The 20,114-nt window shown below is 38.3% G+C and overlaps 1 protein-coding gene across 7 annotated transcripts in view; it reads left to right on the top strand.

The window, feature by feature from the left end:
- The window catches only part of TATDN1 (TatD DNase domain containing 1), a 56,053-nt gene that overhangs the window by 24,907 nt on the left and 11,032 nt on the right, over window positions 1-20,114 (top strand). For 6 of the 7 annotated variants that reach the window (XM_019459895.2, XM_019459892.2, XM_019459897.2 and 3 more), the window contains 4 exons: window positions 459-535; window positions 14,977-15,047; window positions 16,239-16,365; window positions 19,430-19,618. In XM_019459895.2, the coding sequence (XP_019315440.2) occupies window positions 459-535; window positions 14,977-15,047; window positions 16,239-16,365; window positions 19,430-19,532 (378 nt within the window). In that variant the 3' untranslated portion in view covers window positions 19,533-19,618. Of the gene's footprint in view, window positions 1-458; window positions 536-14,976; window positions 15,048-16,238; window positions 16,366-19,429; window positions 19,619-20,114 lie in introns of those variants that run through there. The other variant, XM_019459890.2, reaches the window with a different exon arrangement.

The following is a 20,114-nucleotide window of genomic DNA, read 5'->3' as shown; positions in this document are numbered from 1 at the left end:
TTTCTAGATCTCCTTAAAATTTCTTCTAAAAGTCATTTTCTAGAAAAAAGTATCCTCTAACATAATAAAAACTCAACATTTTAAGATTTATTTTACATGGTTTTGTCACATTTCTAACTTTTCTTCATGCTTTTGCCTAAGAGTGTGGCTCCCACGTCCATTCCCCATTCCTGAAGGTACTGCGGAGCCACCAGCACAGCCACAGAGAGAGTCTGGGCAGCCACGTCCCCTCGTGCCTCACCTCTTTGGAGATGGTGACCCATTATAATTGTGAGATTCGAATTGAAAATAAAAATTGTAGGGGCCACCACATCCGAAACCCTCTGACCCAAAAAACAAAAACAAAAAAAAACAAACCCCTATGCACCTACACTTTTCCTTAGAAAGTCTTATTAATGTTATTTAGGATTTTTAAAGAAAGAGCGATTATTAAATAAAATTACACCTGTATGTTCTAGGTGCATTCGTTTGATGGTACCAAGGAAGCAGCAGCTGCCTTGATGGACTTGGATCTCTATATAGGATTTAATGGTTGGTAGGTCCTTAAGTTTGTTTTATATTAAGTAGATTCCTTGTTTTACAGTGAATTGCTGATAAAGATTTAAATTTTTTATTTAAATGTATTTATCACCTGGATCTTGGCTTGTGAATTTCAGTAATTATACAAGAAATTAAACTACATTACTCCTGCAAGTTATAGGGATGCCTGGCTTACTTGGTGGGTGGAGCATGCGACTCTCGATCTTGGGGTGGTGAGTTCAAACCCGGTGTTGGGCATAGAGCCTACTTAAGTTAAAAAAAAAAAAAGTTAAAGGTTATAAACTACTAACCCTGTATTACAGTCATGGACACCAATTTTGTTCTGAGATCAGCAGCTAGCTTTCTCTGGCAATGCCATTTATACTTAGGTCATTTTATCACTTTAAAGTATATGTGTTCGCAGCATTGTGCATGCAAGTGATGTCTGATGTGGGGAGAGTCATACTATGACATCATTTTATGTACCTCTATAGGCCAGGAAACTCACAGAAGCTAAGGACCCGGTATAAAGTACTCCTAGTGTGAGAACCAGTGTTCTCTGGCCCCGCACTCAGCCTTTCTGCTGGTACAGCATACCAAGCCTCATAAACCCAACATAGTCAGCTAGCACTGCTGGGTCCCTGGCTTTCCCTCTCCAGTGTTTCATTCCTTTAAAATGACCACACTTCTGATTACATTAGTTTTTGCTAAAATATCCTCAGGAAAATAGAATCATGAAATTATTGGCTATGGAGTTCAGATGTCCTCAATGCTGCTTCTATATTTTAATGATTTAACTAATAAACCACTGTGAAAAGGCATGCATGAATAATGGACTAAATAGTAGTTCTAAAAGCTTACTGATACAGTCTCTACACAATGCTTTCTGAGTCAGCTTTTCCAGAGACCCCCGCTTTGCTCTTTTTTTTAAAAAAATTTTTTTTTAATCTTTATTTTTGAGAGACAGGCAGAGTGTGAGCAGGGGAGGAGCAGAGAGAGAGGGAGACACAGAATCCGAAGCAGGCTCCAGGCCCTGAGCTGTCAGCACAGAGCCCGACGCAGGGCTCGAACTCACGAACCGTGAGATCATGACCTGAGCCGAAGTCAGACGCTCAACCGAGCCACCCAGGCACCCCCCCCACTTTGCTCTTTATCACCATATAACTAAATATTATGTATGTGATGTTGTCTCTTAATTCATTCCCTTTGTCTGTTTTCATTAAGGAAATGAGCATCTTAGTTCTTCCATCCAGGACTGCCCTGCCACCTGCATTATTTCCTCCACAGTCGTCACAGTGTGGCTATTGCAGAGTTTTTGGTTCTATGCGTATTCAGTATTTTCATTGATGTCTGTGTAAATACTGTTGACTGCTGAACCACAAGATATACCACTTTTTTTATTTTCCTGGGGCAGCTTTCTTCCTTTTTCTTTACTTGGTTTTCTTCAACACTTGAAGCCTTCTCACACTTTCCAACAACTGTAAAGTGCCTTTATCTGTTCTTCTGCATGAGGACCCTGTCCAGATAATCTCGTTATCTAGATGATCTCTCCATTAGTTCCTGACCCTTTCTGCTTCCTTTTGAGTCCACGTCTGCTCCCTGATAGAACTCTTATGTTTAGATCCCATGTATTCAGCTGTTTTGATGGAACACCTATTTCAAAATGAATTTATTCTATTCTTGAAAGTTTGCCTGGATAGTTAAACCAAAAACCCTTCCACTTGGTATTTTTCCTGGGCATAATATTCTGGACTAAAAATAATTTTCACGAGAATTTATAAGGGCTCCATTTCTAGATTTAAAGTCAGCGGCTATTCTGTTTCCTAGTCCTTACCCCATGACCTACTATTTTCTCCCAGTGGAATATTTTAGTTCTTTACCTCTGGTATTGCCAGACTTCACAGAGGTGGCCGATAATTTGTGCACTCGCTGCTGGCCCATTCTGGCTAGAAGCTCATCTTTGTCAGTCCTGGGAAACTTTTTTTTCTCTCTCTTTCTTTGGAGCTCCCAGGCTCATAATCTGATCTCAATATTTTCCCCTCTAATTTCTATCTCTAGTTTTCCCACCTACTTTCAGAAATATTTTTCAACCTCTTTGATGAAACTTCAGCTGCTGGTTTTAATCTCTGAAAGCTTTTTCCCCCTGCCATTCTCTGGAACTATGTACGTTTGCAGATGCATCTTCTCGTCTCTCGAAAGACATGAATGGTAAGTTATTTTCTGTTTGCCGGAGAATGCTTTTATTTCCTCTGAGCGCCTTTTTCCTCTTTTCGTCTCTGTCATGACTTCCTTCAAATGTCAGGAAATTCTTACTCTGTATATTTAAAAAGTTAAGAAACAAGCTCATTGGAATCTCTGTGGGGAGACAGCCTATCAACATGCAGGCCAGCTGACCTCACCAGGGGATCTTCTCGGTGGGTTCTTTTTCTTCATAGAGGGATCCTCTGATCTCTGCTGGAAAAACAGGGTGGGGATTCATGAATGCACCCGTGTTCTGGAACAGAATGGGGTTGGAGAGAGGAACTCACCAGCCAGTCAGCATTCAGTCTCCATCTTCACCTGCAGTCCTCTGTGCTTCTTGTTCTCCTGTCCCGGCTCTGATTCAGCTTCTCCAGAGACTCCACATACCCTCTCCTCCCTTCTCTCTCTCAGGCCAAGGGTGGGGGGCAGAAGGAGTCATCTCCGCGTCAGTTCACTGGAAAATAATCTGAGAGTCCCCTCTTTTCTGTACCCCACATTTTAAAACAACCCCCACTCAGTCCCCTGCCTTATCCCAGCCTCAGTACCTGGGATCTTCAGTTCTTAGAACTTCCTTGGGTGAATTGGTTTGCTTGTCCTCAGTATCTCTCTCTGTAGGCACATGGCACTGAAGTCACTTTGCACATAAACAGGTCATTTATAATTTTAACATATACTTTCTGCTTTATAGTTTGTGACTACGGGTTAGAAATATCTCCTGGTTTCATCAAAAAATTTGTGGGTTTTTTTTTCCCTATTTTGAAATGATTTTTAAGAGAAGGTAGAAGACCTTTATTTCACTAACTTGAACTGTCTGAGAGATTTCAAAATGACCTTGAATTTATAAAGATTTGGCATTAAGTTAATGACAAGATTTTTTCCTCCTCCATTAACTCAGAACTAATGTTAGTCATTTAATCAAAGTCAGTATTTCTGTTCTTGTTCTGAAATTTAGTTTATTGTAGTCTTAATCTGAGGCTCTGAGGTATGGTAATTTAATCTGACTATACTACCTGTGACATAAAGTCTTTGATTTCTAAGGATTAAATTATAACATTTTCCCCCAAGAAAATGGGGAAGTTTCAGATTTGACTCCAGAATATGCAGCTGCTCTCCCTTAAATGGGAAACCTTATTAAAGATATAATCGACTTTGATATTTTTTTAATTTGCATCCAATAATTGGTTTTGATTGAAAAATATTTATTCTGGTAGTATATATTTCTGTATGTAGATCACTTTTTACAAGCATGGAATTAATGTAGGAAAAGACTAAGATATGATCTCATGAAATTAAAACTATGTAAATAATTTCATAACTGGAAGTTTTAAATTTAGTACCCATATCAAACATATTTAGGAAATATTCATATTGATCAACTGTTAAGTTGGCTGAAAATAAGAATTTTGGTTTTTTTCTAGAGGATATCATTAAAAGGCTGATATTTATGGCAAACTACACACATTTCCCTTTCACTCCTCTTAAAATCATTCTAAAGTCCTACATACTCAAAATGGAGTATGGGCATCTATAAGGGCAAAGAAACAAGGCCAGAGTTTCTGGAAAAGCCAGCTTAGACTTTATAAAGGGCCCCAGAGGAGATGGGAGCAAATTTAGCAGGCAGAAATCAGAGAGAGGGCTTTGGGTTTAGAATTAGTGACTAATAGGACCAAATTAGGGTGATTGATGGCCTTTATAGAGAAAGCTCTCACTCCTATATTTACTGCTATACACAGAGTACAAGAGCAGCAAGTATTTCTACCAAAGGGAGAAATCTCTTCTCAAGAAAAATGAACAAACCAAATTGTGAGAGCCAGGACTTGGAATTCTTATGTTGATGCCAGAGGAAAGCATTTAGAGAAGCAATAGCCTAACCATCAGCTCCTTACCTTCTCACTCTTAGATGAAATTGCAGATCAATATTCCTAGTCCTGGGTGTCCCGCAAGGAGCTTCCATTGAGTCCCCACTCAGAGGGGCACCTGGGTGGCTCAGTCAGTTGAGTGTCCAACTCTTGATTTTTGTCTCAGGTCATGATCTTGTGCTTCGTGAAATTGAGTCCCACATCGGGCTCTCTGTTGACAGCATGGAGCCTGCTTGAGATTCATTCATTCATTCATTCTCCCTCTCTCCCCCCCTCCCCCTCCCCCCCCTCCCCCCCCTCCCCCTCCCCCCTCCCCCCTCCCCCTCTCCCTCTCTCCCTCCCTGCCCCGTCTCTCTCTCTGCCCCTCTCCCCCCCTCCCTCCCCCCCCCGTCTCTCTCTCTGCTCCTCTCCCCACCAAAATAAGAAAACTTTTTAAAAAGAGTCCCCATTCAGAACTATCAGTAAAACAGTCTTCTGTTTACACAAAAGCAGAGGAAACACAACACTAGAAACTCAAGCCTACTTAAATGTAAACTGATAATTAAGGACCACCAGATAAATGAGGTGCCTCAACAGAAAGAAAAAGACCAAATAGAAAAATTAACACCAGAGGAAACAATTTAGAAAAAAGAATTTTAAAAGAGACCTGATATAGTAAAGGCTGAAATGTAACATTCTGTCAGTCTGGCTGTAACAAGAGAAAGAACATAAAAGTAAGAATTCCTTAATGATTAAAAATGAATGTCAGTGTTATTAATACCACCATTGGGCTAAGCTAGGGAATCAACACATTCAACAAGAAGATACATATTTTTCCCCTCTACCAACTACCATTGGGTACCTAATAGTAGACATAGGAATTTTCTCTTCATACAAGTATTCTAGTGAATAAAGGGTTGATAGGATTCTATCAACATCTGCAACTCCTAGTAAACTAAGAGGTCTAAGCATTGGGCATCTGTGGCTGCCTCATGTCACAAAAATATAACCAGATACCATGTGCTTCTAAATAGAAGATCATAACCACCACCTATGAAGGTCTTGCCAAAAACATGAAGAAAAAAATCCAACCTGAATCTGGTCAAGACTCTGGATGGTGTTCTCGACATCGTGTAAGAAACACAGCAGGCAAAATTTTCTTAATGTCGAGATGACCAGGGAACATCGTAGAGGAGGAGGATCCCACCTCCTCCCACAGACACACCCCAGGCAGCAACTACGTGAAATGCAAGTCATTCGGAAAATGACCTAATTAGCAGAACGACTCTTCCATGGAGAAAGAAAAGGCCACACTGAGAAAGCAAGAAGGAGCAGAGACATGGTAGGGAACCAGTTACATGGTACGGCAACTCACAACCGAGAGGGATATCACAGGGGTAGAGGTCTTCCCTGAAGAGCAAGGGGATCGAACCCCATGTTGAGTGCCCCCACCCCCCACCTCAACTGCTCCAGAGATCTGTACCAGGCAGACAAGCCCCCATAACATGTGGCTTTGAAAACCATCAGGGCTTTATTCCAGCAGAGCCAGGGTGCCATTAAGAAACAGACTACTCTTACAGGACCAGCACACTCTATTACTAACTCTAAGATCCAGCAGAGAGGCAGCAGTTTGAAAAGTATCTGGATTATACAGGAATAGATTTACTGGCTAATTTTAGGGTTTGTGCTGGAGGGGCAAGGATCTGTAGAAACTTTCTCCAGGACTGGGAGTGTAGCAGGTGCCATTTTTCTTGCCCTTCTCCAGCCTAGCCGGCCTGATAATGATGAAAGCCAAGTCTGACCCTCTCCAACTAGCTTGCTAGCACAGCTCACCCTGCCTTGGCATTCCTTGTCTGAGCCACCCCACCCAACCTGCTAGTTCGGGCAGGTGCCCTTCTTAATCGGCACCTGCTCTGCCATACCCCGTGGTCAGCCTTGTTTGGGACTGGTGAACCCGCAAAGCAACCACCGCCCCACCACACCTTGGACAGCTCTGGCTGGGACTGCATCCCAGCCCCACCCAGCATGCCTGCAGCAGTTGCAGCACAGTCACAACAGGAGGGCGCACACAGCCCACATGGCCTATCCCTGGGGTACTTGGTTCTGGTGCCCTGGTGGGGTGGGTAGGATTATGCTGCTTGGCCCCACGGGACACTTCTACACAAGGCCACTGCTTGCAAGGCCAGGAGTCGTAACTGATGTAATGCAAAGAGAAAAGCAGAGTCAACAGAATGAGAAGACAAGAGTTTATTCTAAATGAAAGAACAAAGGAAAACCTCACAAAGAGAACTAAATAAAACCACAACAAGCAGTCTAGCTGAGAGTTCAAAGTAATGGTTATAAAGATGCTCACTGAACTAGAAACGAGTTGTATAAACTCAGAAAAAGAGAAAATATAAAAAAGAACCAATTAGAGATGAAGAATATAATAAATGAAGTGAAAAAGAATCCGCTACTAGATTAGAGGATACAGCAGAATAGATCAGTGACCTGGAAGACAAGGTAGTGGAAACCATCCAGGCTGAACAGAAAAGGAATTTTTAAACATGAGGATTTTTAAAACATCAACTAGGACAACATCAAGTATACTAATATTCGCAGTATCAGAGTCTCAGAAGAAGAGGCAGAAAATCTGCAGAAATAGCTGAAAGTTTTCCTAATCAGGGGAAGGAAATAGATGTCCAGGAAGCACACAGAGCCCCAAACAAGATGAACCCAATGATGTCCACACTAAAGCACTTAGTAATAAAAAGGTCAAAAATTAATAAGAGAATCTTAAAAGCAGTAAGAGAAAAGCAACGGATTACATACAAGGGAACCCCCCTAATGCTATCAGGTGATTTTTTTTTTTTTTTCTAGCAAAGACATTGAAGGCCTGAATAAAGTGGTGTCGTGATATATTCAAAGTGCTGAAAGGAAAAAGCCTACAACCAAGAATACTGTGTCTGGCAGAGTTACTCAGAATTCAAGGAGAGAGGTTTTCTCAGACAAAACTTAAAAGAGTTCATCATCCCTAAATGGTCTTTGCAAGAAATGTTAAAGGCACTTCTTTAAGTAGATAAGAAAATGCCAACTAGAAGAAAATCATAAACAGAAAACAGAAAATAAGTCTCTAGTAAAAGCAAACATACAATATAGTAGAGCAACCACTTGTAAGACTAATAGGACATTTAAAAGAAATAGTAAAATCAGTTATATTTCTAGTAATTACACAAAATAAAAATGTAAAATACGACACCATATACATAAAACTTGGGGAAAGAATAAAAATGTAGTGCTTTCAGTGTGCAAACTTAAACATCAACTGAAAATAGACTGTTGTATATGAACCTCATGGTAACCACAAACTTAAAACCTATAATAGATACACAAAAAGTAAAAAGGAATCCAAGCAGAAGACTAAAGAAAGCCATCAAACCACAAGGGAAGAGAGCAAGAGGAAGAAACTACAAAAACAACCAGAAAACAGAGAAATGGTAATAAGCACATACCTGTCAATAATTATTTTAAATGTTAATTAAATACTCCAATCAAAAACCATAGGGTGACTGGGTTTAAAAAAAAAATTGCTGCCTACAAGAGATTCCCTTCAGATCTAAAGAAACAACACATAGACTGGGGTGTCTGGGTGGCTCAGTCATTTGTGCAACCAACTTCAGCTTAGGTCATGATCTCACAGTTTGTAGGCTTGAGCCCCATGTCAGGCTCTGTGCTGACAGCTCAGAGCCTAGAGCCTGTTACGGATTCTGTGTGTGTCTCTCTCTCTCTGCCCCTCACCTGCTCGTGCTCTATCTCTCTCAAAAATAAATATTAAAAAAAAAGACACATGCATCCTGAAAGTGAAGGGAGGAAAATGATATTCCACGCAAATAGAAGCAAATAAAAAAAAATAAAAAAAAACTGCACTAGCAACACTTAAAGGATATAGTATACTTAAAAAAATTTTAATGTTTATTTGTTCTGAGGGAGAGAGAGACAGAGTGCAAGCAGAAGAGGGGCAGAGAGAGAGGGAAACACAGAATCTGAAGAAGGTTCCAAGCTCCGAGCTGTCAGCACAGAGCCCAACACAGGGCTTGCACTCAGGAACTGCAAGATCAGGACCTGAGACAAAGTTGGATGCTTAGCCGACTGAGCCACCCAGGCTCCCCTGATACAGTATACTTTAAAACAAAGACTAACAAAACACAAAGAGGGCATTGCATAATGATAAAAGGATCAATCCAACGAGAGGATATAATAATTGTAAGTATCTATGCATCCAATAGGAACATCTAAATATATAAAGCAATTTATTAACAGACATAAAGGGAGAAATGAATAGTAATAATAGTAGAGGACTTTAATACCCCACTTACATCAATGCATAGATCATCCAACAGAAACACAATAAGGAAACACTGACTTTGGACGACATAATAGATCAGATGCACTTAATGGATATACAGAATATTCCATCCAAAAACAGAATACACAAGTGCACATGGAACATTCTCCAGGATAGCTCACATGTGAGGCCACAAAACAAACTTAAGACTGAAGTCATATCCAGCATCTTTTCTGACTACGACAGTATGAAACTAGAAATCAATTACAGAGGGGTACCTGACTGGCTCAGACAGTACAGCATGTGACTTCTGATCTCAGGGTTGTGAGTTCAAGCCCCACACTGGTGTAGAAATTACTTTAAAAAATAAAATCTTTAAAAACATCAATTATAGGGGCGCCTGGGTGGTTCAGTCGGTTGAGCGTCCGACTTCAGCTCAGGTCATGATCTCACGGTCCATAAGTTTGAGCCCCATGCCGGGCTCTGTGCTGACGACTCAGAGCCTGGAGCCTGCTTCAGATTCTGTGTCTCCTTCTCTCTCTGCCCCTCCCCTGCTCACACTCTGTCTCTCTCTCTCAAAAATAAATAAACGTTAAAAAAAATTTTTTTTAAAACATCAATTATAGGGAAAAATGGGGGAAAAAATATGGAAGCTAAACAACATGCTACTGAACTGGGTCGAGGAAATTAAAAAGATACCTTGAGACAAATGCAAATGGAAAAACAACAATTTCAAACAAGTTCAAAATATTTGGGATGCAGCAGAAGCAGTTCTAAAAGGGAAGTTCAGAGGGCCACCTGGGTGGCTCAGTCAGTTAAGCGTCCACCTCTAGATTTCAACTCAGGTCATGATCTCACAATTGGTGAGTTCAAGCCCCGTGTCAGGCTCTGTGCGGACAGTGTGGAGCCTGCTTGGGATTCTCTGCCCCTCCCCTACTCTCTCAAAATAAATAAAACTTTTAAATAAAAGGGGAGTTTAGAGCAATACAAGCCTACCTCAAGAAACAAAAATCTCAATCTAACCTTACACACAAAGAAACTAGAAAAAGAAGAAATGAAGTTGAAAATTAGAAGAGATAATAAAGAGAACAGAAATAAATGAAATACAGACTTAAGAAACGAGAAAAAAAAATAACCAATGAAACTAGAATTGGTTCTTTGAAAAAATAAGCAAAATAGATAAACCTATAGCCAGACTTATAATAAAAGAGAGGACTCAAAATCAAATGACAAATAACCAACACCACAAAACAGAAAGGATTATGAGACTACTGTGAAAAATTATATAACAAATTGGACAACCTAGAAGAAATGGATAGATTTCCTAGAAAAATACCAAGAATGAATTAGGAAGAAACAAAATCTGAACAGACTGATGACTAGTAATGAAATTGAGACATTAAAAAAAGAAAAAAAATACCCATGCACCCAACCAACAAAATCCAACAACTCCCACCAAACCAAAGTCCTAGATCAGATGCTTTACAGATGAGTTGTACCAGACTTTTCAAGAAGTGTTACTACCTATTCTGAAACTATTCCAAAATATTGAAGAGGAAGGAATCCTTCCAAATTCATTCTATTAAACCAGCATTACCCTGATACCAAAAACCAAAGGCACTACAAAGTAGAAAATTACAGGTATCTCTGATAAACATGATTATATCATTCCTCAACAAAATATCAGCAAACTGAATCCAACAATATATTAAAAGGATCATTCATCATGACCAAGTAGGATTTGTTCCAGGGATGCAAGGATGGTTCAATGTCTGAAAATCAAACAGCACATTAACAAAGGAAAGGATAAAAATCATATGATCATTTCAATAGACAACAGAAAAAGCATTTGACAAAATTTAACATCCACTCATAGAAATTATCAACAAAGGGAGTACAGAGGGAGCACACATCAACATAATAGAGGACAGATAATGACAAGCTAACATACTCAGTGGTGAAAAGCTAAAAGCTTTCCCTCTGAGATTAGGAACAAGACAGACAAAGATGTCCACTCATGCCACTTATATTCAACATAAGTACTGGAAGTCATAGCCACAGCAATCAGACAAGCAAAAGAAAAGCCATCCACACTGGTAAGTAGGAAGGAAAACTGTCGCTATTTGCAAGTGACATAGTATTTTTAGAAAGCCCTAAACAATTAGAATAAATGAATTCACTATAGTTACAGGATAGAAAGTTAATGTACAAAAATCAGTTGGGTCTCTGTACACTAAAATGGGCATAAAGGGAAATTAAGAAAATCCCACTGGGGCGCCCCGGGTGTCTCAGTGGGTTAAGTGTCTGACTCTGATTTCAGCTCAGGTCATGGTCTCACGGTTTGTGGGATCGAGTCCTACACTGGGCTCTGTGCTGATAGCGTAGAGCCTGCTTGGGATTCCCTCTCCACCTCTCTCTCTCAATAAACAAACATTTAAAAAGCCCCATTTACAATTGTGTAAGAATAAAATACGTAGGAATAAATTTAACCAAAGTTGTTAAAGACCTACACTCTGAAAACGCTAGGACACTGATGAAAGAAAGTGAAGATATCACAAATAAATGTAAAGATATTCCATGCTCATGGATTGGAGGAATTAATGTTAAAATGTCCATTCAACCCAAAGCAATTCACAGACTCAGTGTAATCCCTATCAAAACACCAGTAGTATTTTTCAGAGAAAATCCTAAAATGTGTAAGGGACCACAGAACACCCTGAAGAGCTAAAGCAATCTTACCACAATCTCAGATTTACTATACTACAAAGCTATAGTAATCAAAACTATAGGATACTGGCACAAAAACACACAAGGGGGTGCCTGGCTGGCTTGGTCAGAGGAGCATGTGACTCTTGATCTCGGGGTCATGAGTTCAAGCTCCACATTGGGTGTAGAGATTACTTAAATAAAATTTTGTAAAAACAGACACATATCAGTGGAACAGAATACAGAGCTCCGGCATAAATCCATACTTGTACAGTGAATTAATTTACAACAAAGGAGGCAAGAATACACAGGAGAAAAGATCGTCTCTTCAATAAATGATGTTGGGAAAATGACCACTTTCTTACATCATAAACGAAAATAATTCAAAATGCATTAAAGACCCAAATGTAAGATCTGAAACCATAGGCAGTAAACTCTTGAACATCAAGTTCAAGAAAGAAAAGAAAATATAGGCAGTAAACTCTTAAACATCAGTCTTAGCTGTATTTTTTGGATTTGTTCTCAGGCAAGGGCAACAGAATAAAAAACAAGCAACAGGAATTACATTGAAGTAAAAGGTTATGCGCAGTGTAGGAAACCATCAACAAAACAAAAAGGCAACATACTGAATGGAAGAAACTATTTGCAAATGATAAGCCTGATAAGTGGTTAATATCCAAAACATGTAAAGAACTCCTACAATTCAACACCAATAAAAAAATCTAGTTTAAAAATGGGTAGAAGACCTGAACAGACATTTCTTCAAAGAAGACATACACATGCCAACAGACACGTGGAAAGATGCTCAATGTCTCTAACCATCAGGGAAATGCAAATCAAAACCACAATGTGGTATCACCTACGCCAGTCAGAATGGCTAGTATCAAAAAGACAAGAAATAACAAGTGTTGGCAAGGGTGTGGAAAAGGGAACCCTTGTGCAGGGTTGGTGGGACTGTAATTGGTACAGGTACTATGGAAAACAGTATGGCAGTTCCTCAAGAAATTACAAATAGAAATACCACACAATCCAATAATTACACTTCTGCTTATCTGCCTGGAAAAAAAAAGGCACTAATTCAAAAAGATACGTGCATCCCTGTGTTAACGGCACCATTATTTACAACGACCAAGATATGGAAAAAATCTAAGTGCTTGTCAATAGATGAATGGACAAAGGTTTGCATATACAAAATGGGATGTTACTCAGCCATAAAAAAAGAATGAAATCTTGCCATATGCAACATGTATGGACCTAGAGGGTATTATGCTAAGTGAAATAAGTCAGACAAAGAAAGACAAATACTTTATGATTTCACTTCTATGTGGAATCTAAAAAATAAATGACCAAACAAAAAAATTAAAAATAGAGAACTGGTGGCTGTTTTAAGGGGATTTAGAGGTACAGACTCCAGTTATAAATTAGTCATGGGGATGCAAAATACAATGTAGAGAATATAGTCAATAATAGTGTAATAAGTTTGTATGGTGAGCATTTTGTAGACAAATGTCAAATCTCTATGGTTTACACCTGTAACTACTGTAATATTGTATGTTCACTATGCTCCCGTTACAAAAGGAACCTACCCAACTGTATGGTACTGGCACAAAAACAGACATATACATCAACAGAACAGTATACAGAGGCCCGACACAAAGCCAGATGGAGACAGATGGAATCAAGACCAGGAAACTTCAAGGCAAACAACTGGGTTTCTTCATAAAATAAATTTTAAGGGGAAGAAGAGATGCAGGAAAATTTAACAGGTTAAGAGATTTAGACTGCAATGCGTGGCTCCCATTTGGATCCTAAGTCAAACAAACAACAAGAATGTAGGACACTGTGACAGTTTGAATACTGGTATATTAAAAGAGTTGGGGTTTCTTAAACATGATAATAGTATTGTGGTTGCATTTTTTTTTTTAATATTCATGCTTAAAGATACATGCTGAAATATTTTCTGAAATAAATGCTAAAATGTAGAAACTACAACAATTTGAATTTCCTTCAAGATTATATAGAAGAGGTTTGGGACAAGTGGATGGGATAGTTATCGGCCAGGAGTTGATAACTGTTGGGGCCAAGTAATGAATACATGGGGGTTTTTATATTCTAGTTTTATATATATTTTAACCTCTCCAGAAAGAAAGTTATATATATGCTAAAATTAAAAATGCAACGTAAGGACAGTATTAATCATCATTACATTATATAGCAAACCATCCCAAAACTCTGGCTTATGACAGGAGGTATTTTTTTCTTACTGCTGAGTCTTTGGGTTAGCTAGGGGTTGACTGATAGAGGCAGATCTTTCAGGCTACATGTTGAATTCAGATCCAAGTTACGTGTTTTCATTCTGGATGCCCAGGCTGAAGAGGCAACAGATGTTAAATGCATGCTACTCTCAGATCACAAAAGTGCCGTCAAAATCAAAACAGTGCATTTCAAGCTTCTGCTCATGGCCAGATTTAAGCTCCTCCTTCTAAGAAACCATAGCAAGGGTATAGATACATTTCTATTCAAGGAAAGTGAAGAACTGAGACCAATAAAACAGTCGTCTCGTGGTCTGAAAATGAAAATTAAGGAAATGAAAGTTAATTTCCCAGGAATGGATGAAAGAAAGAAGGCCTAGCAGACTAATTCAGGAGTCCCAAAATTGACTAATCAAAGTCCCAGAAAGAGAGAAGACAAAAGAGGAAAATTCCTTTTTTCCCATAATTTTTCTCAGAGTTGGGGGTGGGGGGTGGGGTCTAAATTGGAAGGGTTCTAACACATCAAGTTTCGGAATGTCAAAAGTAATGGAAGATCCTGTTTCCAGATGTGGGGGAAAGGGCACCAAAAAAGGAGACTCAAACTGACATCTCCTAACTAGGTTGTCATTTTCATTCCTTGTTAAATGCTGCTTGTTCTGAGACTATGATTTTCATCCTTTGTGAAGATTCGATTTCTGGTTAGTGAAGCATTAACTTTGATATCTTTGTACCAATACTTGGCCCATACAGAACTGACCAGACCTTCTAACTCAGCATTTTGAGCCTTTCTACGTTATGCAAATTACCCAGGGAAGCAAATGAATTCTTTAAAGTTTTACACAGACTGATTTTTATTGGTCAACTGATAAGCACAAAAAAAAAAAAAAACAAAACTGCATCCCCCAAAAGCCAGGATATGGTTGGAATAGATCTTAATCCGGATTCTGTAAGGATAGAAATGTGTATACTGCCATTAGAGCCAACCAAAGTTTTGTTTGGGGATTTTAGGTTTTGTAATGTTTTAGGTAAGTTTATAATACAAAAAAAAGTTCCTCATTAAATATACCTTCTTATTATCTCTGAAATTTTTTTTAAGCTCACTGAAAACTGAGGCTAATTTGGAAGTTTTGAAGTCAATACCTAGTGAAAAATTAATGATTGAAACTGGTAAGTTTATGCTTTTTGAACTTTCATTTTCATATTAAACCATACCAAAACAGAGCTAGACAAAAGTTAAATATCTTAAAGACGCTCAATCTCAACAATTATACTTTTCAGAAAACCTTTGAGGTTTTTATTAATTAACAGACAAGTATCCAATCAAGTTTCTCAATTTTAGAAGTTTGACTAAGCCAAGCACTTAAAAATGGGATGTCAGAATATGTGGTGACTAAGGAGGTTATAAATATTTTATTAAACTAGTAGTCTTATTTCACCTCAGGGTTTCAAAATCTTCAAAACATTTTTTTACATAATGTCATCTTTGTAATGGCTTAATTCTACGATACTTTTCAAGTACATAAATTTAAATCAAACTGGTTTAGTCAAAGAATTTTAGAAATTAATCTGTTGCCTCTTAAAACAAGGTTAGAAGCTAAAAATTTTACCTAGCCCTGAACTTAAGGCTTTACTTACACATATGGACTTTTTAGTAAAGTCAAGACTAAGCCATTCTGAAGAATCAGGTTTATTTCCTTGGAGAGTCATGACAAATTATTTTATTAAAAGCACAATGCTTGTAAAATGTGTAAATTCTTACAATTCTTTATTAAAGAAAGAGGTAAGTGAATAATCCTAGTGTTGAAAGCCACTGTTTCCCATTCAGGAGAGGCAAATAGAGGTTTAACTTTTTTCTAGTTATAATTGGTGTTCTTTTAGCTTTCTTTTTTAAAAGTATGTCATACACCAACAGTAATGTTAGCAGAAAAAAAATAAGACTCCTAAAAAGCAATTAAAATTTTAAAAATGCATTTAAAAATTTGTAGAGTTCAAGGTTTAATCTTGTGCTTAGATTTTTTTTTGCTTTGAATCTTAGCTTGTATTTAGGAATTTACATTATTTGTTTGATAATGTTCATTACAAAAACAGTAATTTGAGGGGCGCCTGGGTGGCAGCTCAGTTAAGCGTCCGACTTCGGCTCAGGCCATGATCTCACAGTTCGTGGGCTCGAGCCCCGCATCGGGCTCTGTGCTGACAGCTCAGAGCCTGGAGGCTGCCTCAGATTCCATGTCTCCCTCTCTCTCTCTCCCCTTCCCCTATTCTCTCACCCAAGAATAGACATTTAAAACTTTAAAAAAAAAAAATCAGTAATTTGAAAGGTAAATCTCTGAAGAGACTTCTTTCTTTGCTCAACTCCAGATGCACCTTGGTGTGGAGTGAAAAGTACACATGCTGGGTCAAAATATGTAAAAACTTCGTTTCCTACCAAAAAGAAGTGGGAAAATGGGCACTGTGTGAAAGACAGGAATGAACCCTGCCATATAATGTAAGTATTTTGTTTTCTTGGTCTTCAGAACATTAAAGTCAACTACCAAATGCCACTTACAGAATGAACTCAAGGGACTAAAGTTGGGTGAAATTCAAATGAAGTTCAGCTCAAAGGCCACCATTTTGAAAGGATTTGGAAGGATTTGCACTAAGTTGCTCTGTCTCTGCCCCTCTTCATACCATTTCAACCTCTCAGCTCAATAAAAGTGGTTTTATTACAGCAGTAAGAACTTCATGTGATTTTGGTCATTTGTCATGTTGTAGGAAAGGCAGAAAAGATTCTCATACTGCTTCCTGGCTGATGGTTATAAAAATGCACTCTTAGCAGGAGACCTTTTTAATGGTATCTGTATTTTAAATGAATTGACAACCTGAATAAACCTAAGAAGTAACACATTTCTTTGAGCCCCTGAACAAAAGGGCAAGGTATAGAAAGGATTTCCTTTTCCTACCCCAAAAGGAGAAAAAAAAAAATTCAGAATTAGTTTTTGATTATAATACACGTAGCATGTGAAAAGAAGGGCTGTTTACCCATCTAACTGTTAAGGAGCTATAGAGCATGTAACTTACAGGTTAACTTTATATCATTTTAATGGGCACATCCAGTTTTTGTTTGCATAAGCTGATAATTTAAATCTAGACTGTATCAATCAAGTATGGTTTACCAGTTCAGGCAATTGAACTGTTAATTTTAGGTTGTAATAATTCCTTTCATATACATTTTTTAAGTAGCTTTTAACAGGTAAGTGTATCAGATAAGATCTAAAATGCAGCAAGCAGAAAAGTGAAAAATTATTCTACAAAAATAATACTGGAAAGATTTTCCTTTGTTAACATTCTGTTGTTGGCAAGGATGGTTTTAAAACCCATAGGCTGAGGAATACATTTAAATCCTGGCTAGTAAAGAATCACTTGTAACTTTTATAAAATGCAGCTACCTGCAGATTGTCAGAAGACAATTATTTCTGAAACTTTCGGAGATTTAAAGAGACACTAGAGACAACAAACTGGTATTTTCCCAGCAGCCAGCTTAGAGGAAGTATTGGCCAACGGGGATCCAAGTCAGTTTTCTATACTGCCTTAATGTTAAATACAGTATAGCTCTGGACCTAGGTTACACATCTGTAAAACAAAATTCGGTGGTCTTCCAAGTGCAGACTGCTAAGAAGCAAGAAAGCTTGAGTCTCAGCTGCAACTATGAATACCAGTTGAGGAGGCTGAGCTTGGGAAAGCCAGCATTTACAAAGTTTTTAAACCATATCTCAAAAACACACATGCCTCTAGTCTAACGCCAATTACTAATTAATTCCTACTTAAAAAGTCATTTTTATCAATCCCATCTATTAACAGTTTTATATTTTAATTATTTTTATAGAGATCTTTTCTCCCTTTTAGATTATAAATTCCATGAAACACATTTTGAAGCTCTTGTATGTCAGGAAGGTGTAAGTTACTGAGGTTACATAGAAGAATCAAAGTCCCTGCCCGCATCCACCCAGCAGATGACGAGATACATTCTGCCAGGCACTTTGGATAAGACATTGAAGGTGTCAGACAGGAATCCTTGCCCTCCTGAAGCAAAGAAGCAGAAAGTATAATCCAAGATGTTAGTTCTGTCACAGAGGTATGAATATACGACTAGGAGCACAGGACATAGTCACTGCCTGCCTTGTGGGGAAGTAGCTTAACTAAGGTGACATTTCAGCTGGTCACAGAGTGCAACTGGGAGTTAGGCCAGGACAGGACGGACGCCTTGAGCAAAGGCAGGCTGCAGAAGGGCTTGGCTGCTCAGAGGGGAAACAATGAGTTTACTGTGACAAAAAGTAGGATGCACGGGTAAGTAATAAGTCTGGGAAGACTGGTGAGGGCTCCTGTATGCCAACCTTAGTAGTTTAGATTTCACCAGGACCCAAAGGATTTTCAGCAGGAAAATGGCAGTGGTTTTTAAAAAGCTGTTAACATATCAGCACAGAGAAAGGACTGAAAAAGGAGATGGGTGGCAGGAACCTTACTGATTTCACACATTATGCAGGTAAGTTCTAATTCTGAGTAGTTAACAGAGGAAAGTTCTGTGGTTTACTAAGAAAATTGGGTCCTTAATGTCAATTTAAATGTTAACAGATTTGCTTTTGGCATACTTTGATCTAGATAATAAAAATTTAGTCTGTATTAAGCGAAGCTTTTGTGTTACGATTATGTACTTAAAAAATTCCAGTAAGTCTCTAATCTCTGTCCCTAATTCCTTTAGTTGCTTTAATTTAAGAAACCCATAGCAGGGACAAAAAACTTAACACAAGAATATTTAAATGTTTAATTTGGACTTTAGAACTTTCTAATTCATGTATAAAAACATTACATATAGTACAGCTAGAGAACACTCATGATGATGATTATTCTAGGCAGAGAAACTGAAAGATCTGCCACCCAGGCTGTTCTTGATCGTGCAGGGAAAAAGTACAGAGGAGAAAGCACGTCTCCTCCCCCCTCCCCCAATAACCATGCATTATTCCAAGTAAATAACTTGTAACTTCCTTTGCGGTCACCGTGCTAATGATGATGCAGCAACTTCCTGCTGTCCTTTGAGACTAATTCTCTTAGCAGAGGTGCTCAAACTTTGCTGTACCCACAATGCCACCCACCTTGCGACTCAGCACACACGTACGTATAAAACCAAACAAAAATGAAACAGTACTTCCCTTATTAAGTGCAATGTACTTTTCCTTTTCTTACAATTTTCTGAAAATTCATCATGACCCACTAATGAATGCATAATGACTTACGGTTTAAAAGAACTCGTCGTCTTCACTGGGTTAGTTCCATTAATTTGTGGTAGACCTAATATGGGCTGGTTTTAGAATTTATTTGAACCTGGTCCTTGTCTCAACTTACCCTATTTTAAATATGGCAGCAGTTAAGCCTTTCTGTTGAAAACTTTATAGCTGGTTAAAGCTTATTATGTTAAAGGTGCTCGTACAAGAGCTTCCTTTGCATGGATGAAGAGGAAACCTTTAAAACTGAGCAGGTACTTGGAAATAACCATCCATTTTTGTTTTCTCTTTTAGTCAAATACTGGAGATAATGTCAGCAGTGAGAGAGCAGGATCCACTGGAATTAGCCAATACACTATATAACAACACCATTAAAATCTTTTTTCCTGACATGTAATTAGTATGTCCTTTCCATTTTCCATCATGTATGTAAAATTTCATGGTAAACCTTACTAAAGGACTGAATAAAGAAATGCTCTGGAAGTTGAATGAAAAGTTATTATATGTTACTGCACACCATCCCCCTCATTTTTAATCCATAAAGTCAGATCAAAAAATTTTTAATGTCAATTAATGTCTTAGTTTACATCAATGAAAACTCCCAAATATTTCATTTTGTAATCTCTTCCAAAGTCTGAAAGGACAGTTTTATGTCAACGCTGCAAACACAGAATGGCCAATAAGCATACTGGGTTTTTGTTTTGTTTTGTTTTTTTACATCAAAATTAAACAAGCAGCACATTCTGGTTTATATCCCAAAGTTTAGTTGAGATAAGCCTGTTTCTCAACTCTTACACAATCTCTGAATCATGACTTTCCACCCCAGCTCCACAAGGGGCTGCTCTCAAATTTCAAGAAAGTCTCTTCCGGCAGCCTGTTTTGCCTTTGTTTTAAAATACCCTAGGTATAGCTTTTATCCTCTGATCCAAATTATTTTATTTCTTTCACGTAATGTGGTTTCCTCTGATTTGCATTTTCA

The sequence above is a fragment of the Panthera pardus genome, unplaced genomic scaffold (genome assembly GCF_024362965.1).
Source record: "Panthera pardus isolate Hobbes unplaced genomic scaffold, ASM2436296v1 HiC_scaffold_7, whole genome shotgun sequence".
NCBI lineage: Eukaryota > Metazoa > Chordata > Mammalia > Carnivora > Felidae > Panthera > Panthera pardus.
Note: the sequence above shows the minus strand (reverse complement) of the source record. Positions and strands in the feature narration are given on the sequence as shown.